This window comes from Ovis aries, chromosome 19 (assembly GCF_016772045.2).
Source record: "Ovis aries strain OAR_USU_Benz2616 breed Rambouillet chromosome 19, ARS-UI_Ramb_v3.0, whole genome shotgun sequence".
Taxonomy (NCBI): domain Eukaryota; kingdom Metazoa; phylum Chordata; class Mammalia; order Artiodactyla; family Bovidae; genus Ovis; species Ovis aries.
The window spans coordinates 43765813-43790881 of NC_056072.1; the positions used below are offsets into that span (position 1 = coordinate 43765813).

The window sequence follows — 25069 nt, forward strand, 5'->3', positions numbered from 1 at the left end:
TTTGAGGCTAGGAATTGCTTCTGTTTGAACATCTATGTGTCTTTAACAACTGTGTTCAGTTCAGTTCAGTTCAGTCACTCAGTCGTGTCCGACTCTTTGCGACACCATGAATCGCAGCACGCCAGGCCTCCCTGTCCGTCAACTCCCGGAGTTCACTCAGACTCATGTCACATCGAGTCAATGATGCCATCCAGCCACCTCATCCTCTGTCGTCCCCTTCTCCTCCTGCCCCCAATCCCTCGCAGCATCAGAGTCTTTTCCAATGAGTCAACTCTTCGAATGAGGTGGCCAAAGTACTGGAGTTTCAGCTTTAGCATCATTCCTTCCAAAGAAATCCCAGGGCTGATCTCCTTCAGAATGTACTGGTTGGATCTCCTTGCAGTCCAAGGGACTCTCAGGAGTCTTCTCCAACACCACAGTTCAAAAGCATCAATTCTTCGGCGCTCAGCCTTCTTCACAGTCCAACTCTCACATCCATACATGACCACAGGAAAAACCATAGCCTTGACTAGACAGACCTTAGTCGGCAAAGTAAAACCATAGATAGCCTTGACTAGACGGACCTTAGTTGGCAAAGTAATGTCTCTGCTTTTGAATATGCTATCTAGGTTGGTCATAACTTTTCTTCCAAGGAGTAAGCGTCTTTTAATTTCATGGCTGCAGTCACCATCTGCAGTGATTTTGGAGCCCCCCAAAATAAAGTCTGACACTGTTTCCACTGTTTCCCCATCTATTTCCCATGAAGTGATGGGACCGGATGCCATGATCTTCGTTTTCTGAATGTTGAGCTTTAAGCCAACTTTTTCACTCTCCACTTTCACTTTCATCAAGAGGCTTTTTAGCTCCTCTTCACTTTCTGCCATAAGGGTGGTGTTATCTGCATATCTGAGGTTATTGATATTTCTCCTGGCAATAGTGGATACTCAATAAATGCTTGTTGAATTAAAAATATAAATAATTATGTTCAATTAAATACAACAGGTATTGTGACAGAAGTATGAAGAGACTACAGTGGGGACCTAAAGTAGGAAGTTTCCAAAAGAAACTTTGAAGCACGTGGTTTCACTTAGAAAAATCAGACATCTCTTTGCTGAAGGAAGAATGTATATTCCAGTTGTAAGCATATTCTTCCTTATATATATATTATGGGGTAATTGGTGCTGTTTATTGAGATGGCTGAGACTCAGATCAGAAAACTGAGTTTCTGATCTATTTTCTAACCTGATTAGAAACTAGGAGATCAAGGGATGTCTTTTGGCTATGCTGAGTATTTCAGAAAGAACTGAGTTCTAGAGATAAAGATTTAGAACACATCAACATATACAGTTTATGGTGGTGAGACTAGGTGAAGTCACCTAGGGAAAGAGGAAAGAGAAAGAGTGAGGAGAAGATCAGGTTCACAACTAGACAGAGTCAGTCTGATAAGAGATTGGGGACCACCACAAGACTTTTAAGATCAAGCAGCGTATTAGTGGAATAGACATAGAAAATAACCCTCTAGAAAAATTTTTGTGCAAGCAACTAATTGAAAAATACTTTAAATTAGATGAAAAAATGTCCAACCAGGCCATTCCTTAAAAACTTCTTATTTTGAAATAATTTCAGACTAATAAAAAATTGTAAAAAGAGTACAAAGTATTCTCCTGTATATTCACTTGTTCTCATAATAGTAACATTCTTGCCTGCAACAACGATTACTATGATGGTTGCCAGTTAGTAATTTTCTTACCATTCTTTGTATGTTTTTTAGTTGGAATTTTGTATTAAGGAAGAGCGTGGTCTTTTTTCTTTCTTCACTCATTCATTTATATATCAGTATATGGGCTATGGGTTTCCCAGGTGGAGCAAATGCTAAAGAACCTGCCTGCTAATGCAGGGGATGTAAGAGACGTGGGTTCAATACCTGGGTTGGGAAGATCTCCTGGAGAAGGGAATGACTACCCACTCCAGTATTCTTGCCTGGAGAATTCCATGGATAGAGGAGCCTTGTGGGCTACAGTCCAAAGGGTCAAAAAGAGTTGGACACAACTGAAGCAACTTAGCATGTGTGGGCTATGGAGTCTTATTTTAGCTATTGAATTTAATATGTTGTTATTGTTGTCTATTTTGATGTTCAGCTGCCCCAAATTTGGCCACTGGGAGCACATCAAGTTGCCTCTTATGTTCTTTTTAGCTTATCCCATCAACACAATAAGATGTTCCAGCCTTATAGGGTACTTTTCCTGTTCTAATCCTGAAATCATCATTTCTCCAAGGATTCTTGGATCTTTTTTAGTCGAGAATGGTATTTAGAAATTGGGGCATCAGTGTAAACTATGTAACTGAGATGTAGTTGGTTCTTGGTTCCTTCAACAGAAAGAGCCAGGAAATTATTTATCTACCTATCTACCCATCCGTCCTTCCCTCTGTCATCTGTCTATCTTGAAAGCCTTGAGTTTATGCTGATGCCTTCTATTCCAATTCAAAACCACAGAGTTCTAGCCTTCCCTCTTTGCATGTTTGTTACTCCCTTTTCTCACATTCAGAAACGTCAATTTCATGAACCATAATATATTTACTTATTTTACTAAGTTCTATAACGCAGGTAAACAGTTTTTAAATTGCTAACTCATGTGAGAAATCTACTCACTGTAGTTCAATATTTGTCTATAGTTTTATGTACTTAGCTTGAAGGCATATATCAAAATACTGTGTTCAAAAATTAGTTTGATTAGTTCTATATTACTTTCAATGTGGCTATGTTTTAAATTTGAAATCCATTTAGGTTCGTTTGTTTCTTTCTTTTTCATTTTGGCTTTTTCCTCTCGTCCTTACTAATTTTCTTCATTCATGTTTTTGAGCGTGTGAAACAATAGCATATTTTAAAGTCAGAACTGCCTCCAAATCTATACTCAAAGACGCATCCTTCATCCTTCTACCTGTTCCTCCCCCCAGTACTTTCTCTCTGTTGCAACCTACTCCCTTTAAAATAACTGATGATGTTGATTTCTGGTTTATCCTTTCTGTGTTTAATATTTCATGAAGAAATAGATAAATGTTCTTATTTTCCTTTTTATCTTACACAAAATGCATCATACTATATTCTTTTGTATTTTAACTTCACAGTACACCCCAGAAATCCCCCCATATACATTTAAAGAGATCTACATTTTCTCCCAGCTTGATTGAGATGTAATCGACACCTAACATTGTGTACGTTTAAGGCTTCAGATGCGCTGACTTGATTTCCTCACTCATTTTTATTGCTGCACAGAACACACCAGTGTGTTATTTATTCAGCCGCTCTCAAATATTTTCTAGCATTCTGTTGCTATGAATAACCTTGTGTAAGTGTGTTTTCATACTGTTGGAGGTATGTTTTCAATTTCTAGAAGTGAGACTTCTGGATCAATCTGTAGTTTAGTTAGAAACTGCAAAATTTCTCTCAAGAAGGTTTGTACCAGTTTGTGTTCCTACTTGTAGCTTGTGAGAGAGCTTAATTCACCATAGTCTTACCACAGAATATAGGGGTCATATTTTTTATTTTTTGTCAGTCTGAAAGGTGACAAATGGTATCTCAGTGTAGTTTAAATTTGCTTTCTCTAATTACGAAGATCAAACACCTTTTCATATGGTTAAGAGCTATTTTTTTTAACATTTTTATTGTGAAATTGTGGTTCATATCTCTTGTTCATTTTTCTATGTATTTTACCCTAATTTTTATGTAAACTTTAAAAAATTGTAATAAAACACACATAACATAAAATTTACCATCTTAACTATTTTAAAGTATACTGTTCAGTGGTATTAAGTATTTTCACATTGTTGTGCCACCAATCTCCAGAATATTTTCATCTTGCAAAACTGAGACTCTACACTCATTAAACACTCCCCATTTCCTCTCCCCCTAGCCCCTGCCAAGTACCATTCTATTTTTTGTTTTACGTATTGACTACTGTAAATACCTCATATAAATGAAATCATAAGGTATTTTTTGTCATTGGCTTATTTCATTTAGCATAATCTCCTCAAGTTTTACTCATCTCCTAAATTTTTAAGCATTCTTTCCATTTTATTTGAGAGATATTTTCTCCCAGATTGTCAGCTATCTTTTGACCTCTTTTATTATGATGGGTTTTTGCCATGAAAGCATTTTAATTTTATGCAGTCAGAATTTGTTAATTATTTTTTCTTTTCTATACCTGGAATTTGAATCATAGTTATGGAGTTTTCCCCTACACTCAAATGTAGAAGAATTTTATCAATTTTTTCTAGGCCTTGTATAGTTTTATTGTTTCAGTTATTTCTTAACCTATGTGGAAGTTATTCTTCTGTATGTTGGAAGGTATCTGTTAAATTAATCTTTTTCCAAATGGCTGACCAGTTGTTCCAAAAATATGTATTAAAATCATCTTTGCTTCAGTGGTTTAGGGTGCTACATTTATTATATGCTACATTTTCCTATGTGTGGTATCTATTTCTGGACTTTCTTTTTCTTTTTTTTCCAGTGGTCTATTCATGTACCTATATCACACTATTCTCATTAGGGAGACTTTATAGTATGTTTTAATGTCTCCTAAGACAACTTCTTCTTTGTAAATTTTCTTTCTCAGGGATTTCTTGGCTATTCTCACATGTTTATTTTTCTACTTGAACTTTAGACTCAACTTGTCCAGTTCCTTAAAAATGTGTGTAGATACTTTTATTGGTATTGCATTAAATTGGGGAACAAATTAAAATTTTTGTGATGTTAAAACATCTCTACCAATCTCAGCTACTATCTTTCCATTTGTTTATGTCTATTTTTGTCAGACTACTCTTTGTTATGGGAGAATTTATGAAATTCTATTATGATGCTATTGTACCAGAATATTATCTTCGAGAGATTGGGACTTTGTTTACTACTATATCCTGAGCATTTGGAACAATACCTTTATATTTGTTGAATTAATGAATATTTGTTAAATGAAGGAATAGTTAAGTTAGCAAAGGATCTTTGTTTTACCTTGAAAAGTGAAGAGTATACTAAAAACATTAGTTTGGAGAGAACTCATCATAAGTAAATATATAAAATAGTTTCTTTGTAGGTTGTACTTTGGGGTAAAATATTTTTATTCTAAAAGCATGTTATTTTTCATAATATTTTTATTCCAAAGTGCTGCATTTGCACATATATCATTGAAAGGGTACACCATTTAGAATATTTATTTTTTCTTATTATATTCTCAGTTCAACTATATGTATTTGAAGCAATGTGTAGAGAGTAGTCCGATAGTACCTATTCAGCAGGAATGGCTGGATCACATGTTAATGTTGGTACCTGAGTCTTTGAAGGAAGGGAAGGAACGAGAAGAACTTGTTCAAAGTCTCATAAACGAGGTGTCACATGATTTTGAGAAAAGCATGAAGAGATATTTGGGTAAGTAGCATTTAACACACACCAAGCTTACTGGTTCCCCTGCCTATCCCAATCAAAAGCAGAAATATGAATAATAAACATTATATGTTTAGATGAATGTATTTTTAGAGTTTTAATTTTGAGCCTATAATAAAATCTTTGTAATTCATGGGCACTGTTTTTAAGGGCACTTTTGTGATTTTTAATGTGCCTATTAACTAATAGTTTTTTAACTTTGTACTTTGTCTTTATGGTTGTAGTTATGCTACTTATAGGATTGTAAGAAAGTATTAGTGTGTCTGGGGAGATTTATTAGAGAAATAACCTTTGAAAATCTTAATTGGATTAATTTTTTAAGTTATTATGCCAGTGACCTTGGTAGGTATGATGAAAATAGTTGAGGACTTATTAAAGCTTTACTGTATTTAAATTCACTTTCAAAGTAGGGCCAAAATCGTACCAAAAGCTTAATTTTGTTTCAAAAAAAGGGACTTTTTTCTTATACTAATTTTGATGTGTATTAAACTATACTACCCATTTTCAAAAGTTGAAACTTTGATTTCAGTAGGTCTTGCGAAGATTTTCAAGAAGTATTTATCTATTTATAAAATACTGTTTTTCTTTTTTTTTTAGTGAGAAGTGTTCTGGTGAGACCTGATATTAATTGGCTTGAAGATGAAGGTGGCCCTTTACCTGAATCCCCTGTGTGAGTAAATCTTTTAAAAAACAGTACTGCATCTAGGTTTTGATAACAGACTGAAAATAAACTGATCGATCTTACATTCAAGGCTAAAATTATGAAGCTCAAAAGTGTTTTCAAAACATGTAAAAGAATTGTAATACTGTTTTTTTTTCCTCCCCTAAATGTATCCTCTACATTGGACTTACCTAGTTGTTGATTATACACTTATGAGAACCTTCATAGATGTATAACTCAACTTGGTCTTTCGTAAGTAAGCTTTGGAGTATGCCAGAGAGATTTCTCCATCTCTTCTCCCTAATCCTAAGGACCAAGTTTGTTTATGTAGGGTGACTGAGCCAGAGTACAGTGGAAGTTAAGGAACTCATGCATGGCCCATCAGCCTTCCTTACGCACCAATGATCTCTCTATTCTCTCTGAAGATAATGAACTCTCAAGATCTTGATGTATTTTTGTTACATGCCTATCTACTAAGTTTCCCATTGCTGACCACATTTCTCTCTTCTCAATCCCCAGTCTTCTCACTTTGATACTAATTCTATGCCATAAATATTACTTACTAAAGTTTAGAATGTGTCATTTGAATCCTGTTTTATGCAGTGTTTTGCTTTTCCAGAGGCCTGGATTATTCTAAGCCTTGGCATTCTAACTATCTGCAGACAAGAAACCAAATATTAGCTAATTTGCACATTGTTCATCCAACCATGAAAATGTTACTGGACCTTGGGTATACAACATTTGCCAATACGGTTTTGCTAGACTTAACTGGAATTAGGTAAAACCCCATATTTATTAATTAACATTTAAAATTTGAATGTCTTCTGCTTGAGTCTTTATATTTTTGACTGTATAATTTTTATAACTGATAAATATTTAGGAGTTTTTACATTAAAAAATTTTTAGCTTGTCTTACTTGCTTCACTCATTGTGTATCATGACCAGTTTGTTTGCTTTAAATCTTTTTTTTCTCATAAATAGAGGTAAAGGCCCAATTGATTGTGACTCACTAAGAAATGATTTATCAATACAAGTTAGAAAGGCAGAAGAGAAGATAATGAACACTTGGTATCCAAAGGTTATAAATCTCTTTACCAAGAAGGAGGCACTAGAAGGCATTAAACCTGAGAAACTGGATGCATTTTATAACTGTGTTTCCACACTTATGTCAAATCAGGTAAATAGATTTTGTATATTTTAAATGATAATGTTAATAAAGTTAATTTAGCATTTTATGAGGTATAATGCTATATAATTATTTTGAAATAGAGTAAGAGAGACTTTTACTAGTTTAACTGAACAATACTTCATTTCTGGAAGCAGTGTAAAATGAGAGGTAACTCTAGAATTACGTGTCAATATTATGGGTGATTACTGGACTCATGCTGAAAGGCTATAAGCTAATTATCTATAGCTTTATTAATAAAAGGACTATCCTAGAGAATGTATTTTTGAACTTATGAAATTCTAGGTTAATTGATTATCATTTTGTTCTTAGTAAAATCTTGATTTGAAATGTTATTGATCATTTTTAAATGACAGAGGATATGAATTTTATACAATTATTTTATTGGCTCCTTGAATTTTTACTATTGTAAAAATACAACCCTAGAAAAATAGTTTTGAATAAAAAGTTTTCCTTTTTGTAAAGATCTCCAAAGATTCCATAAATTTTGCCTTTTTAAAGGTAATATATATGTGTATACATATATATATATGAATCTGATATGTAATGCTGTAATGAATATACATGATTTCATTTTTACCTTTATCCTCTTAAGAGGACTATGATTATATGATAAGAAGTTAAGAGATGAAAAATGTTGTGAAGGTTATTTAAATCTATGTTTGTCTACTTTGTTTACATTTCTAATAATTGGTTATATATAAGAAAGTATTACTCATCCTTTAGTAACTTACAGTGCACATTTCTAAGTTCCAGTGGCTTCACTCTCAAGTAACAGTATGCTGGAAATCTGATGCTCCAGGAGAAAAAATCCTGATTTGTAGTGTTTTCCAATTTCCATGGTATAAATATTCCTACCATGGTGATTTTCAGGCATCCAAGAGTTTAGTATCTAGCTCACAGAATTTTTGAATGTTTAACAATTAGCTCTTGTAATTGTAGGAGCTAGCTTTAGTACATCACTCTCACTTGCCCCAAATACATATCACCTCACGAAAGTAAAAATGAAAAGTGAAAGTTGCTCAGTCATGTCTGATTCTTTGTGACCCCATGGACTCTACAGTCCATGGAATTCTCCAGGCCAGAATATTGGAATGGGTAGCTTTTCCCTTCTGCAGGGTATCTTCCCAACCCAGGGATGGAACCCAGGTCTCCTGCATTGCAGACAGATTCTCTACTAGCTGAGCCACAAGGGAAGCCTGTCACCTGATGACACCCCCGAACTGGGCTTTAGGCCTCTCCACCCCTCAGTCTTTACCATGCTGTTGGGTCTTCTGGAACTATTTCTGTACCAAGGACAAAATTACTAAAGAATGTGGAAGATTCTAAGTTGCCATTTTAAGAATGTTGATATTCTATAGAAAAATTAAAGTTTGCATATATTGTTCTATTTTAGACTGTATTAAGAACATACTGTGCTGAATGAAGATAATTTTCAGGACTAAATGGATTGGTAAACTGAATTAATTATAGGCAATAGCTCACTGATTTAAACTTTTAGTTAAAGGTTTGTTACTTTCTAAAGTAGTAATAACTTACGGTATCATGCAGCTAAAAGATCTCTTAAAGAGAACCGTAGAAGGATTTGTAAAACTCTTTGACCCAGAAGATCAACGAAGGCTGCCCATATTTAAGATGGAATTGACCTTTGATGATGATAAAATGGAATTTTATCCTACTTTTCAAGATTTGGAAGATGTTGTCTTTGGTTTGGTTGAGCGAATAGCTGAAGCTCTGCAGGTAAGTCTTTATCCTTATTCACTGGGTTTCTTTTTTTAAAAAATTTTTATAGAAGTATAGTTGATTTACAATGTCGTTAGTTTCAAATGTACAGCAAAATGAATCAGTTATACATATACATATATCCACTTTTTTTTTAAAGATTCTTTCTCCATGTGTATCATTACAGAGTACTGAGTAGAGTTCCCTGTGCTATACAGAGGTCCTCATTATTTATCTATTATATATAAATGTACACATATACATACATATATGTATTAGTGTGTATATGTCAATCCCAACCTCTCAATTTATCCCTGCACCCCCTTACCCTCTAGTAGCCAAAAGCTTTTTTTCTACATCTGTGACTCTACTCATCAGATTTCTTTCAGTTCAGTTCAGTTGTCAGTCGTGTCCAACTTTTTGCAACCTGGTGGACTGCAGCACACCAGACTTCCCTGTCCATCACCAACTCCCAAAGCTTGCTCAAACTCAGGTCCATCGAGTCAGTGATGCCATCCAACCATCTCATCCTTTATCATCCCCTTCTCCTCCTGCCTTCAATCTTACCCAGCATCAGGCTCTTTTCCAATGAGTTAGTTCTTCGCATCAGGTGGCCAAAGTATTGGAGCTTCAGCTTCAGCGTCAGTGCTTCCAATGAATATTCAGGACTGATTTCCTTTAAAAGTGACTGGCTGGATCTGCTTGCAGTCCAAGGGACTCTCAAGAGTGTTCTTCAACACCTCAGTTCAAAAGCATCAATTCTTCAGTGCTCAGCTTTCTTTATAGTCTAACTCTTAAATTCATGTGTGACTACTGGAAAAACCATAACTTTGACTAGATGGACCTTTGTTGGCTAACTAAGGTCTCTTCTTTTAAATGCTGTCTAAGTTGGTCATAGCTTTTCTTCCAAGGAGCAAGTGTCTTTTAATTTCATGGCTGCATTCACCATCTGCAGTGATTTTGGAGCCCAAAACAGTAAAGTCTGTCACTGTTTCTATTGTTTCCCCATCTATTTGCCATGAAGTGATGGGACCGGATGCCATGATCTTAGTTTTTTGAATATTGAGTTTTAAGCCAGCTTTTTCACTCTCCTCTTTCACTTTCATCAAGAGGCTCTTTAGTTCTTCTTTGCTTTCTGCCATAAAGGTGATGTCATATGGCTCTTTTTAAAAATTTTTAGTTGAATATAAGCTCTATAAAATGTATATGTACATAACTTGTTGTTTTCTTTTCATCCTCCAAATTTTTGTAAGTTAAAAGTGGTTTCTCTTTGAGAAAGTTTCCTGGCTTGAGATGACATTTTTCTTTTTAGAACTTTTATTGTGGTTATGAATTAATATATATATATTAATTTTTATGTTGTAGTTATGAAAATATATATATTTACAAATGGATATTTTATGTGTTTCATGTTCCCTACTGAGTTGTGAACTTAAGGACAAGATCGAAGTGATGTGTGTTCGTTCTAGAGCTTTCTAATATAATCACTCAACATTATAATTCCTTATAGATATTTGTTGAATGATAAAAAACTAAGCCAACTAAGGTTTTATATTTTAAATCATTATTTTGCATCAAGTTATTTTTTTCCTGGACCATTGAAACCTGAAATGAATTTAAGTATAATATAACATCTGCGTATAGATCAACAGTACAGATATTTATTTCATGAATTGTCATTTTTATATCTGTTAGAATGTCCAAACAGTACCCTCTTGGCTATCAGGAACTTCAACACCTGTGAATCTTGACACAGAACTTCCTGAACACGTGTTACAGTGGGCTCTTGATACGCTGAAGGTAGCAATACATCATAACTTAGAAGGCGCAAGAAAACATTATGCAACATACGGTATATATGACACAAATATTATATCTCTTTTTTTGTGATAAAAAAATGCCATTTTATTTTTACTAGAATTTTGTCAGATATTTGGTGGTCTGGATCTGTTATGAAAGACCAGAGAGAGCAGGAAGTGAGCATAGGCATGGCTTCTGACAGTCATGGATCAAACCCAAGAAACCTGAATTCTGTTATTCAGTCCAAAGGGTGAATATTAACTGGAGCAGGGTCATAAAGTCAAAATGTAGAGAGAAAGGATGCTGATATAAGCAGAAAGTTAAATCAAGGGCAAAAGCAAGGTAATTTCTAACAATTTCAGTTAATCATCTCTTCAAGTATGTTATGGGGTCAGGATAAATAGTTGTTATTTGACATTCTATTAACCAAAACCTTTTATTAACTGGCTTATCTGTGAAAGTGTTAGTCACTCGGTCGTGTCCGACTCTTTGCAGCCCCATGAACTGTAGCTCTCCAGGCTCCTCTGTCCATGGAATTCTCCAGGCAAGGAAAATGAAGTGGGTTGCCTTTTTATACTCCAGGGGATCTTCCTGACCCAGGGATTGAACCCACATCTCCTGTATTGGCAGGCAGATTCTTAACTACTGCACCATCTGGGAAGCCCTTAAAAGCATTAGTTCAGAGTAGTGTTAAAAATGTTAGTCACACAGTTGTGTATGACTCTTTGTGACCCCATGGACTGTAGCCCACCAGGCTCAGGCTTCTTTGTCTATGGAATTCTCCAGGCAAGAATACTGGAATAGGTAGTTATTCCCTTCTCCAAGGGACCTTCCCAACCCAAGGATTGAACCCAGGTCTCCCGTATTACAGGTAGATTTTTATTGTCTGAGTCACCAAGGAAGCTTTATCTGTACCTCTAAGTTATTTTATATAAACTATTATTTTTATTTTAAAAGTCTACTTTTAATCTGGTTTGCTTGTTAGGTTTATTTTATGTAATTATATCTATTCCTGTTAATGTAGGTTATTAGTCTATTAATACTATTTAATTAAATAGGCTGCTCTAGTCTATGACTATATAAAAAGCACTTTATCTTTTTAAAAGAGTGTAATTGAGATTTAAATTAGATTATTAATTTTCAGTTGAAAAGTACAGTTGGCTCATTGATGGGACTGCTGTTAAGCTGATAGAGACTTTTCAGGCGCAGGATCATACTTTTGATGAATACACAAAGGTATGTTTTTCATTAATGCTTTTTTGAATTTATTTTAAAATTAAGATTTTTTTATTCTAAAAAATAAATGCATTGGTCTGAGTTAATAGAATTTCTAATTCAAAACATCATTCTAGTAAACTCATATGTTCATCTAATAATTCCCTTATTCATTTAGCTCATTCATTGATTCAACAAAAATAACTTTTCATCACATTCAGACACATAGCAATATTTTGGTTATACAAAAATAAATAATATATAAGCATTATCCTCAAGAGGTTATATTGGACATGGAAACCAGACATAGAAATAACAACTGTGAAAGTGAAAGCTGATTAGTCGTGTCTGACTCTTTGCCACCCATGGACTATACAGTGGGTAGCCTATCCCTTCTCCAGGGGATCTCCCCGATCCAGTAATCGAACTGGGGTCTCCTAAATTGCAGGAGGATTCTTTACTAACTACACTATCAGGGAAGCCCAACTGTAATATTTTGAAGTTAGTACTAGAATGGAGATAGGGACAAAGTGGCATGGAAGCTCAGAAGAAGGAATGGCTACTTTTGCATCGGTAAGTTGATGAAGAAGTGAAAAGTGGGCTGGGCTTTGAAATAGATGTTTATAGGTGAAGAAGAGAGGAAATGTAACATAAGACAGGGCCAAAAGTATTTAGAGGTGTTCAGAGAACGTTGAAGAAACCCCGCATGGCTGAGGAATGAACAGAGGAGCCTGGTGGGGCTACATTTCATGGGTTGGGAAAGAGCTGGACACAACTGAGTGGCTGAGTGCACACGCACAGCTGAAGAACAGGTAGTTAGGAATACAATATCTAAGGTATTTTGTGTTTCTGTACAAATTTTAGAATAATTGTGTTCTAGTTCTGTGAAAAATTCCATTAATACTTTTAAAAAATGTTTATTTTTATTTATTTATTTGGCTGCTTTGGGTCTTAGCTGTGGCACACGGGATCTTCCAGCATCCTGTGGGAATCTTTCATGGCCTCTACACTGGAAACTCAGGTCTTAACCACTGGAATGCTAGGGAAGTCCCTGACTGTGTTTTTTAATTTTGTTTTGTTTTACCAGTGTATGGGTCCTGCTTTCTTGTTTCTTCGTATGTCCCATAATTTTCTGTTGGAATCCGGACATTTTAGGTAATATACTGTAGCAACATCCAGGCACTGGTCTCCCTTCCAGTTTGCTATTTTTCTTAGCTTGTTTATTTGTTTAGAGACTGGGCAGATTATTTTAGTGACGTCTGTTTTGCTCCCCACACCCTCCGAAGGACCAAGTGCTGCTCCTCAGGGAGCCACAGCATTGGCCATGTCAAAAGTCATCCTCGAAAGGCCATGGTTTCAAATGTCTTTCTTCTCTCTTTCTCTGACTGTACGTGGCTGTTAGTCTTCACTTACTGCTGGTTAATTGCTGTATTGTTTTCAACAATTCCATAGAGGTATAAGTTGCTCTACTGTAATCAAATTCAGACTCCCTTGAAAAAGCAGTTGCCAGAGTCAGTGTTCGATAGTTATTCTACCCCAGGAGGGATCCTACCAACAGTCTCCTTCCCTGGCTCTTTCTCTCAAACTAGCTGGTCTATGATTTAGCCTGAATCTTCACCAAATCACTGAATCTTCCTCACAGTTGCTCCTTACCACAACCTCCACTGTTTTTGAGGGCACAGTTAGGCTTGAATTTTTCCATGTTCTGTTGCAATGGAAGTCAATTCCTTTGGGAAAAGATTAGGAGGTATATGTGTTATGGCATGCTTTTCCTTCACTTCCAGGCAAAATGTCTGAGCCAAGGCCTTGGAGCTGGGAATGGGGATAGTGACAGGCTTCTCTCAGTGACAATCCCACTGAAGAGGTTGCACACTCAGTGGAGTGTGTGCATTCTAAGTCACTTCAGTCATGTCTGACTCTTTGAGACCCTGTGGACTGTAGTCTGCCAGGCTCCTCTGTCCATGGGATTTTTCAGGCAAGAATACTGGAGTGGGTTGCCATTTCCTTCTCCAGGAGATCTTCCCGACCCAGGGAATTGAACTCGCATTTCCTGTGTCTCCTGTACTGGAGGCAGGTTCTTTACCACTAGTGCCATCTGGGAAGCCCAGACTCAGTGGAGTAGAGAGTACTAATCTGAGGTTAGCCTTGTCTCTTTTCTGCTATGGAGCTGCCACCTTCCCGGTGAGGGTAAATGTGATTGTGTCTCAGTATTTTCAGTGGTACCATGACCAAGATCGACCCTCCAGTCCCTGAGTGGTATTTGTGTGGTACAAGGGAGTTCCCACCTTCCAACTACATTCACCAAGAACCTAGCTTTAACAAAACTAGTTAAGCCATCCAACTGAAACCTGAGTGGTGAGGGAGCCCTCTGTTCTTAACTGCACTTGTCTGGAGTGGAGTTTCCACATTCTGAGCTGGCAGCAGGGTGGGAGGAAGTAATCCAGGTTTAAATACCACAGATTCTCACTTTTCCTTCTAAATTTTCATAAAGTTTCACCAATAGATGTTTGTTTATTTTCTGTGTACTCTTATGACCATTTTAAGTGATTTTAAATTAAATCCTTGTTTTTAAAATAATGTGTTAGTCACTCAGTTGCGTCCGGCTCTTTGCAATCTCATGGACTGTAGCCCGCCAGGCTCCTCTGTCCATGGAATTCTCCAGGCCAGAATACTAGAAGGGGTAGCCATTCCCTTCTCCAGAGGATCTTCCCTGGTGACTCAGACCGAAAAGAATCTGCCTGCAATGCAAGAGTCTTGGGTTGGATCCCTGGGTCAGGAAGACCCCCTGGAGAAGGGAATGGCAATCCACTCCAGTATTCTGGCTTGGAGAATTCCATGGACAGAGGAGCCTGGTGGGCTACGGTCCATGAGATTACAGAGTGGGACACAGCTGAGCAACTAACACACTTTAATATTCATCACTTTCACTGGGGACCATGTCCACAGAACTCCTCACATTGTCATGTTGGAAGTCTTCTCTGGGTTTCTTTCTGTAATTTTAAAAATATGACTTAAGATTTTCTCTTTTTTGATGCTTCTCAGCTATTTGACTGTGAAGTGCTTTTTGTTGTTTCTTTTGTATTCTTTCCTCTTGAGAAAATTGAGATTCTTAGATCTGTATAGTTCTTATCAACCTTGAAAAATATTCACACATTATTGCTTCATTTTAAAAAATTTGTCTCCTTCCCTCAATTCTGGAATTCTAGTTTTATGTATTTTAGACTGTTTAATGTTACTGCAAAGGTTACTGAAGTCTGTTCAGACATTTGCATTGTTTTCAATGTGTCATATTTTCTTTGATCCAGACCTTTTATTTTCCATATCTGTTAATCACATCCCAGAAAAAATGGATGATGGCCCTTGAGGATAAAGGGCCATCTGTTCTCCTTATTCTGGTGCTATCAGTTCAACTGACTATTTGGCATACTTTTAACCAAGAACCAAGACTACTCAGTGTAGCCTTTGAACCAATTAATACCTTCAGTTCCCTTAAACACTGAAAATTTTAAGCACACTCAACTAAATACGGGAGACTAGAAAAATAAAGCAGCCTTCAGAGCGAGGAAAATGAAGAAAAAGTCTCCTTAGTGAAGAATAAAAGGAATATGAGGTATTTTGGTGGGGGGTGGAGGTGAGGTGAGGAGGAAGGAAAAGAGGAGGAAGGTAAAGAGGCAACATTAAAGATGGATTGTGAAATTAAGTCAAAGTTGCCCAAAGTTGACAGGTATGTTTCACTTTCCATAAAGCTTGTCACAATATAACGTGTCAGGTTTTCTTCTACACTACTTTGCTTAAATAAAAAAAATTAGAGCGACCAAGAAAGGGGCCCAGGTGCCGGGCTAACTGCTGGAGACAGCAGCGACAGAACCATGGGGGATTCTCTGAGCCCTGAAGAGAAGCTAAACCTTATCACCCGGAACCTGCAGGAGGTTCTCGGGGAAGAGAAGCTGAAGGAGATACTGAAGGAACGGGAACTTAAAGTTTACTGGGGGACAGCAACTACAGGCAAGCCACATGTGGCTTACTTTGTGCCCATGTCTAAGATCGCAGACTTCCTGAAAGCAGGATGTGAGGTAACAATTCTGTTTGTGGACCTGCACGCATACCTGGATAACATGAAGGCTCCGTGGGAACTTCTAGAACTTCGAACCAGCTATTATGAGAATGTGATCAAGGCAATGCTGGAGAGCATTGGGGTGCCCTTGGAGAAGCTCAAGTTCATCAAAAGCACTGATTACCAGCTCAGCAAAGAGTACACGCTGGATGTCTACCGCCTCTCTTCCGTGGTCACACAGCACGATGCCAAGAAAGCTGGAGCTGAGGTGGTAAAGCAAGTGGAGCACCCTCTGCTGAGTGGTTTGCTGTACCCGGGGCTGCAGGCCTTGGATGAAGAATATTTGAAAGTGGATGCCCAGTTTGGAGGCGTTGATCAGAGAAAGATTTTCACCTTTGCGGAGAAGTACCTCCCTGCACTTGGTTACTCAAAACGAATCCATCTGATGAATCCTATGGTTCCAGGATTAACTGGCAGCAAAATGAGCTCTTCAGAAGAGGAGTCCAAGATTGATCTGCTTGATCGGAAAGAGGATGTAAAGAAAAAACTGAAGAAGGCCTTCTGTGAGCCAGGGAATGTGGAGAACAATGGCGTTCTGGCTTTCATCAGACATGTCCTCTTTCCCCTCAAGTCTGAGTTTGTGATCCTTCAAGATGAAAAATGGGGTGGAAACAAAACTTACACAGCTTACTTGGACCTGGAAAAGGACTTTGCTGATGAAGTTGTACACCCTGGAGACCTAAAGAATTCTGTTGAAGTTGCCCTGAACAAGTTGCTGGATCCCATCCGGGAGAAGTTCAATACCCCTGCTCTGAAGAAACTGTCCAGCGCTGCCTACCCAGATCCCTCAAAGCAGAAGCCAGCTGTCAAAGGCCCTGCCAAGAATTCAGAACCAGAGGAGGTCATCCTATCCCGGCTGGATATCCGTGTGGGGAAAGTCATTAGTGTGGACAAGCACCCAGATGCAGACAGCCTGTATGTGGAGAAGATTGATGTGGGGGAAGCTGAGCCACGGACTGTGGTGAGTGGCCTGGTGCAGTTTGTGCCCAAGGAGGAACTGCAGAACAGGCTGGTGGTGGTGTTGTGCAATCTGAAACCCCAAAAGATGAGAGGAGTTGAGTCCCAAGGCATGCTCCTGTGCGCTTCTTTAGAAGGGGTAAACCACAAGGTTGAGCCTCTAGACCCTCCTGCAGGCTCTGCTCCTGGTGAGCGAGTGTTTGTGAAGGGCTATGAGAAGGGCCAACCAGACGAAGAGCTGAAGCCCAAGAAGAAAGTCTTTGAGAAACTGCAGGCTGAGTTTAAAATTTCTGACGAGTGCATTGCACAGTGGAAGCAAACCAACTTCATGATCAAGCTGGGGTCCGTCTCCTGTAAATCGCTGAAAGGGGGGAGCATCAGCTAGCCAACCTGGCGTCTTCCTCCCTTTTCTCACCATCCTTAGTCATCTGCTCTCTCCTTAATTTGCTCCGTCCGTCACCCGCTTATCCATCTCCCAGGACACTGAAGCAGGACATTCAGAACTCTTTCAGGCACAGACTGGGTGAGGGGCAGCTCAGCCTCCCTAGGATCCAGGAGCACCCTGTCTGGCTGCAGGGAGAGGCTGACCTGGGGAGTGAAGGGGAGTCCAGCCCTACCTTCTTCCCTTGGCAGCTGACCTGACAAATCTGGCTTCAATGTAACGTAACTCAGAAAAAGTCTATGCCATAACCCTTCCAATTGGAAGAATATTAGTTTCCAGTTTTCCTAGAGTTGTCACGGCAGCCGTGTCTCTGGCTGGGATCTGGTGCCTGAACCAGGCTAATTACAGCTTCTCCTCAACAGGAAACTGTGGGATTTGAAAAGGGGAGGGAAGGGAAAACAGAGAACCTAGTGGTCTACCAAGTGGCTGGCAGCTTTCCCCCAGCATGCCAACTCTGAGGCTTGGTGCTGGGGGGTAGGACCTGCCCCAGAGCTCCTGGAATGTCCTTTGATCTTGCTAGGTGGGGATACTCCCTCAACCAGCTGTGTGGTGTTGGATGGTACAGACTGGTTTTTTCTTCGGGGAGGGTGGAGTACTTCTCCATAAGCCATCTCAGAACCACTAAATGTCGCTGTCATAAATTCAAATAAAATATTTGAACAAGAAAAAAAAATTACCCCAGTGTGTCTAGGTATTAAGAATTTGTATAAATTGCAATAACTTGGAACTTTGGTAACAGCAGGGTACAATGTTTCTCTCCTGGATTATTTTGACCAATACCAAAAAGTTTCTTTTATTTATTTTCCTGAAGATTGAACTAGAATTTTCAATGGCCCAACCAAGTATTAGTGAGCTACACAAATTGTCACATGATAAAGATTTGCTTTTAAACTGAGAGATAGGTGGCTTTGATCATATTCTTTTTAACAGTTACTGAGGGGAATTTCAACTTGTGACATGTCCAGATATTTTTGATGCTATAAATGGCATTGTATTGGATATTTACTGTTAAATTGGTAAATTCCTTAATGAAAGGACAGGGAGGGAAATTTGGTGCAACAATGGAAAGAAATTTAATTCCTTAGCAAAAATAAATGGATTTATACTTATAGTATATAATTAATAATTTTACCATAATACTGTACTGTCAAATCACAGATGAATTTGAAAATCTAACCATTTTTGTTTTAAATCCTTTTTTAAAGTTTATAGGAAGATTTTTCAATCTTGCTTCAGAAATAATGCTTTTGCCTCAGTGGGTTCATTTCCCTATGGTGCGTTTGGATTGTGAAGATTTGAAGACAGGCCTAACAAACAAAGCAAGAGCCTTTGCAAACATGTTGCTAAATGATATAGCTTCAAAACATAGGAAAGAAAATGAAAGGTAAGTAGAATCAGTTGCCAAACTCAGAATTTTAGAGTAAAAGAGATATTGGGGTGTCCAAAAAAAAAATTCCACTGGCCTTCTTACAGGAAAACCCAAATGAATTTTTGGCCAACCAGATAGTTTGCTAATAGCAATTCTTGTTTGAAAATATAAGATTAAAATATAAGTGCTTACAGTGTTTTTTCTCCAACTTCAATAAGGATTAAAACTAATATTTATATAAAACACTTAGCACAGTGCCTAGAACATGGTACTCAAGAAATGTTAGCTGTTTATTTTCCCAGAAGCAATGTGAGAAAATTATGTGCTTTGAAATCAGAGAGACCTGGATTTGAATCCTGGCTCTACCATGAAGTAGTTCTATGACTCTAGGCAAGTTACTTAATTTCCCTGAGCCTCAATTTCCTGCTGTGCCAGTTATGAAAAATAATACCTTGCCTTGCAGAACTGATGTTAGATCACAGATAACATTTGTAAAGGATTTAGCACCATGCTTGGCAGAGAATAGGTACCCAAGAAAGGGAGCTATCACATCAATAAATATTTTCAAGTCAATAAAAAAATATGACTGTCAGAAAGTTAAGTGTTGGTTAGCCATATTTTATACAAAATTATATTACACAATGATGTTGAAGATGATAAAGTACTAGACACTTCCTTTCTAACAATCCCATTGAGTAATAGCAATGACAATACCACAGTTAATTTTAAAAATGATTTATGTTTGACACGACTTTTTGGTATTTACTTTTGTAATATTGGTCACTTTTCTGGAAAATTCTACTACTTTCAACAAGTAACTGTCTTATTATAAACTCATGGCAGAAGAGCAGTTGAAAAGTTGTCCATTTTCCTCTGCCTCGTTCATGCTTTGGTTTCTTCCTAAGTTCCTTATGCGAATTAGATAACATCAAAAGAAGGAAATGGGAACTTCCCTGGTGGTCCCGTTGCTAAGACTCTCTATTCCCAATGCAGGGGGCCCAGGTTCCATCTGTGGTCAGGGTACTAGATCCCACATGCCACAAATGAAAGATCCCACATGCCACGACTAAGACCTGCTGTAGCCAAATAAACAAATAGATAGTTTTCTTTAAGAGGAAATGTGTATCACTGTGTTAAGCATAATTTATTAAATAAATTAATAATAAAGAGCAATTTTCTTACTTCGCAGTTTGGTTTAGTATCTGCTTGGGCAAACTTGCTCGCACTAATCTTGTTTGCCCTCTTTCCTTTTCTGTTTTGTTTTGCTTTTGGCTGTGCCGCAGAGCCTGGGGGATCTTAGTTCCCCGACCAGGGATTGAGCCCGTGCCTCCTGCAGTGGAAGCACACAGTCCTAGCCACTGGACTGCCATGGAACTTCCACCTCCTTTTCTTTTAATTATATTGTTGCTCCAAAGGGACTCAGATTCTGCTCTAGAAAGAAGAAAGCACCCACAGTAGAATCATCTGCCTATTTTTTGCATTATCAACATTAATATATCCTTCTAAAAAACTATTTTTCTAAATAATTTAAAAGATTTACTTATTAATATTTATTTTTGGCTGTGCTGAGCCTTTGTTGCTGTGCACAGGCTTTCTAAATTGCAGCAAGAGGGCACTATTCTTTGCAGTGAGCGGGCTTCCTGCTGTGGTGGCTTCTTTTGCTGCTGAGCACAGGCTGTAGAGCTCAGGCGCGGTGGTTGTGGCACACTGTATTTGTTGCCACCTGGCACGTGGGATCTTCCTGGACCAGGGATCGAACTCGTGTCCTCTGCAGTGGCAGGTGGACTCCCAACAACTAGACCACCAGGGAAGCCACTCTTAAAATATTGATAATCAAAAGTCAACCGTCGAACTTCCTTGGTGATCCAATGGTTAAGAATTTGCCTTCCCATGCAGGGGGTGTGGGTTGGATTCTTCCTGAGGGAGCTAAGATCCTACATGCCTCACGGCCAAAAAACCAAAACATAAAGCAGAAGTAATATTGTAACAAATTCAATAAAGACTTTAAAAATGATTCACACACACACAAAAAAGCTTTAGGAAAATTGCTGTCAAGCCCTACGCGATCTGATTTCTGTTCATCTCCTCTTTTTGGTATTGACACTGCTCTGCTTGCTATTCCTAAACTATTCAAAGCTTTTTGCTACCTCAGGCTTTTATCCTTGTTATTTTTCTTCCTTGGAAGCTTTCCCCCTGATATTTGTAAGACTCTTTTTTTTCTTTCTCTCATTTTGAATTATCACCTCTCTAGAGAGATCATTCCTGGTCACTTTATATAAAATTCTGGTTCCTTCTCTATACGCCATCATTCTTTATCCCTTTACTTTTTTTTTTTCTTCATAGAACTTTTTACTACCTAACACTGTGTTGTATATTTATGTATGTTTTGTCTCTCTCATCAGCTTGAATGTAAGCTTTATGATGATAGGGACTTGATCTATTTGGTGTTACATCTCCAATGCTTAGAACGTTGCTTAGCACACTGTGGGTATTCAATTATTTATTAAATAAATGAACAAGTATAATTACATAATGTAAATGAAATACCTGCACAAACTAAAATTTATTTTTAAAATAATTTACCTCTTTTGTACTTTGTTTTTGCAAGGAGTTTTTCTGATATTTCTATCAATGGCATGACAATCCTGATACTGCAAAGCATAAGGAAAAAATTCTATGAAATATATCTTAGTTAAATAATGGGTATAGGTATAGGGTTTCTATTAATAGATTCATACATACATAGACTTTCTGAAAGAATCATGGATTTTAAAAATGTATGCAGAGATTTGATCTTTTCAGTTGCCATGTTTCACAAGGGACATTACTGCTGCTAGTAATAATTAAGCTGATGATTATACTAACACTATAGTTACCAGTAATTGAGAGTGTACTATGCACTGGGCTCTTTTGCATTAATTATTCATTATTGTATTACAACAATCCCATAAGATGAATTTAATAACTTCATTTTACAAGTATGGAAATTAAGCCTATGAAATTCACATAAATACTCAAAGCTAGTAGCAGATGAGGCAGGATTTAGATACAGAGCCGCCTGATCGATCCAAAGCATGCTCTATTTCACACTGAAAATGTTGCCTTAATTTTATAGATTTTATAAATCTATGGTGTATCCTGAGTTGTGTCAGTTAAGTTATATTTAAATATTTTAAGATACCTAACTGATTGTTTTTAGGATCACAGTTCCTATTTTATAGTAATCATAATTGAGCGTAATATAGCATTAATTACTGTACCTATAATAAAGCAAGGTATTATGTCAGTATTTGCAGTGAATTTGAAGCAATTAAAGAGCATGCATTAAAAGTTCCTGAGACAACAGAGGAAATGATGGAGCTTATATCTTATGTAGAAAAAGCCCGAACTGTAGGAATTCAGGAGTTGGTTTCACGGATCAAGGTAGGAATTTTTTAATTTACATAATAAAATTTTTTTTTCATTGTGAAATATGGTACACATATTGGAAATGAATAACACATATGGTTAAACAAACTTATAAAGTGAACACCTATGTTGCCACCACCCAGGTGAAGAAATAGGATATAGCCAGCATCCTAGAAATCCTTTGCATATGACTTTCTGACCATAATTACTTCCCTTTCTCCACCTCTTAGAGGTGTCAACCTGGTTTCTACAGTAATCATTTTTTTCCTTTAGTTCCTCCATACGTGCATCCTTAACAAAGGTTTAAAAAATATTTTATTTTATAGTTTCTACATTTAGTAGTACATATGCTCATGCCTTCTCCAACACAAAGTTATATACCTATTCACCTATATTATACTCTAATTTTTGTTTAAAAATATGAGATGCAGGGAGCCTCCCTGGTGATCCAGTGGTATACAGACTTGCTGTACACAGGAGACTAACACAACATTGTAAATCAACTATGCTGCTAAGTCGCTTCAGTTGTGTCCGACCATAGATGGCAGCCTATCAGGCTCTGCCATCCCTGAGATTCTCTAGGCAAGAACACTGCAGTGGGTTGCCATTTCCAATGCATGAAAGTGAAAAGTGAAAGTGAAGTCTCTCAGTCATGTCCGATTCTTCGCGACCCCCTGGACTGCAGCCTTCCAGGCTCTTCCGTCCATGGGATTTTCCAGGCAAGAGTACTGGAGTGGGGTGCCATACTCCAATAAAAATTAATTTGAAAACATTATTATGATTGGATGTTGAATTTTATTTTTTGCATCTATTGGTATGATCTTATGCATTTTCTCCTATTATCTATTAATACAGCTAGTTCTATGAATCAGGTTTTATTGGGTTAATTTCTGTGTGCAATATAATACATATATAATGCATTCTGAACATTATGTATATTATATACATATACATCCTATGTGTATCTCAAACAAAAACTCTTAAATTAGCCTTTGAATCTGTATTTCAGTTCTTAAAAATTACAGCACTGCGTATAGATCAATGCAAGTTATAAGCAATAAAGATATTTAATGTCTTATTCAAGTAAATCTATTGGTTTAAAAAAAATTTTTTTTTACCAGTCACTCCTAAACTCTTTCTGGACAATTGCTATATACTAATGGTAGGACTTCCCTGGTGGCTCAGACAGTAAAGCGTCTTTCTACAATGCGGGAGACCTGGGTTCAATCCCTGGGTGGGGAAGATCCCTGGAGAAGGAAATGGCAATCCACTCTAGTACTAATGCCTGGAAAATCCCATGGACAGAGGAGCCTGGTAGGCTACAGTCCATGGGGTCGCAAAGAGTCGGACACGACTGAGTGACTTCACTTTCAGCTTCAATGGTAGGCAAAAGAAGTGGTACTGTTATTGAAGATGCAAAACAAAATAAAAGATGTTAAAATCTTTGTCACCACGGATTAAAAAATTAAATACATAAGTATAAAACTAAAATCCTTAAAAAAAAACAAGAGTTACTGAAAAAACGCATATTTGATCACCATTTTCAGCCGTATACATGGATAATCAAGTACTTTTATCTTAAGTCAATTGCAAGTGAAAACTATTAAAAAACTTTAATTTTGGTATGTGTTTCTGTGTGTGTTAGTCCTCCATTCGTGTCGACTCTTTGTGACCCCATGAACAGTAGCTTGCCAAGCTCCTCTGTCCATTGTATTCTCTAGGCAAGAATACTGGAGTGGGTTGCCATTCCCTTTTTCAGGGCATCTTCCCAATTCAGGGATCAAATCTGGATCTCCTGCATTGCAGGCAGATTCTTTACCATCTGAGCCACCAGGGAGCAAACTAAATGCTCTTACTATAAAAGTCTTCAATTGTGTGCTATGAAGCCAGATAAATAATCCTGTAGTTATTGAAATACCCATGTGATTTGGGTGATATGAAATATCAGTTAATAATCTGAGTCAGATTGAAATTTGAAAAAGTATTAGAAATTGTTGTTTCTCTTTTTCATAATGCTTTAGGGCTTCCCTTGTGGCTCAGCTGGTAAAGAATCCACCTGCAGTGCGGGAGACCTAGGTTCCATCCCTGGGTTGGGAAGATCCCCTGGAGAAGGGAATGGCTACCCACTCCAGTATTCTGGCCTGGAGAATTCCACGGACTGTCCATGGGGTTGCAATGAGTTGGACATGACTGAGTGGCTTTCACTTTCACTGACTTAGATTTTCTACATGGTTTAACATATCTGGATTTTCTTCTATAGGAATCCAAACGCCGGATGAGTTACTTTTTAGATGTATTTCTATTTCCTCCAGAAGACTTAGCTTTAAATTCAGCTGTCCTTATGTGGCCTTGGAAAATTAATCCCATCTTTGATGAAAATGATGAGGTAAATACATTTTTCCTTATGTATTTTTGTATTCTGTATTTTAAGTTCAATGTTCATTTAATTTTCATATATACTTGCCATCTATGTTTTTTTGACGTTACACACTGCTATATTTTTAAAATTTGTTTTTGGCTGCATGTGGGCTTTCTCTAGTTGCAGAGCGTGGGGGCTACTTTCTAGTTGCGGTAGCTTCTCCTTGGGTGGCTTCTCTTGTTGTGGAGCAGTCTGTAGAGCTCACAGGCTTCAGTAGTTGTGGCACAGGATTAGTTGCTCTGAGGCCTGCAGAATCTTCCCAGACCGGGGATCAAACCCACATCTCCTGGCAGGTAGATTCCCGTCCACTGTGCAGGGAGCCCCTTGCCATCTACTTTTAAAAAGTAACTTCATGTGTCGGTA

General features: G+C 37.5%; 2 protein-coding genes across 4 annotated transcripts in view; both read left to right on the forward strand.

Moving 5' to 3' along the window:
* The window catches only part of DNAH12 (dynein axonemal heavy chain 12), a 173590-nt gene that overhangs the window by 14171 nt on the left and 134350 nt on the right, over window positions 1-25069 (forward strand). For all 3 annotated transcript variants that reach the window (XM_060402345.1, XM_012099851.5, XM_012099857.5), the window contains exons 5-14: window positions 5209-5398; window positions 6011-6083; window positions 6694-6852; window positions 7056-7251; window positions 8812-9000; window positions 10678-10834; window positions 11927-12018; window positions 18716-18894; window positions 22167-22302; window positions 24548-24673. In XM_060402345.1, the coding sequence (XP_060258328.1) occupies window positions 5209-5398; window positions 6011-6083; window positions 6694-6852; window positions 7056-7251; window positions 8812-9000; window positions 10678-10834; window positions 11927-12018; window positions 18716-18894; window positions 22167-22302; window positions 24548-24673 (1497 nt within the window). The remainder of the gene's footprint in view (window positions 1-5208; window positions 5399-6010; window positions 6084-6693; window positions 6853-7055; window positions 7252-8811; window positions 9001-10677; window positions 10835-11926; window positions 12019-18715; window positions 18895-22166; window positions 22303-24547; window positions 24674-25069) is intronic.
* LOC101102763 (tyrosine--tRNA ligase, cytoplasmic-like) lies at window positions 15792-18183 on the forward strand. Its single transcript, XM_042236045.2, has one exon. It carries the CDS (start codon window positions 15867-15869, stop codon window positions 17451-17453), a length of 1587 nt encoding a protein of 528 aa, XP_042091979.1. The 5' UTR covers window positions 15792-15866; the 3' UTR covers window positions 17454-18183.

What these genes read in the sequence shown, in the direction of transcription:
- LOC101102763 (XM_042236045.2), top strand. Translation starts at nt 15,867, where the DNA reads ATGGGGGATTCTCTGAGCCCTGAAGAGAAGCTAAACCTTATCACCCGG.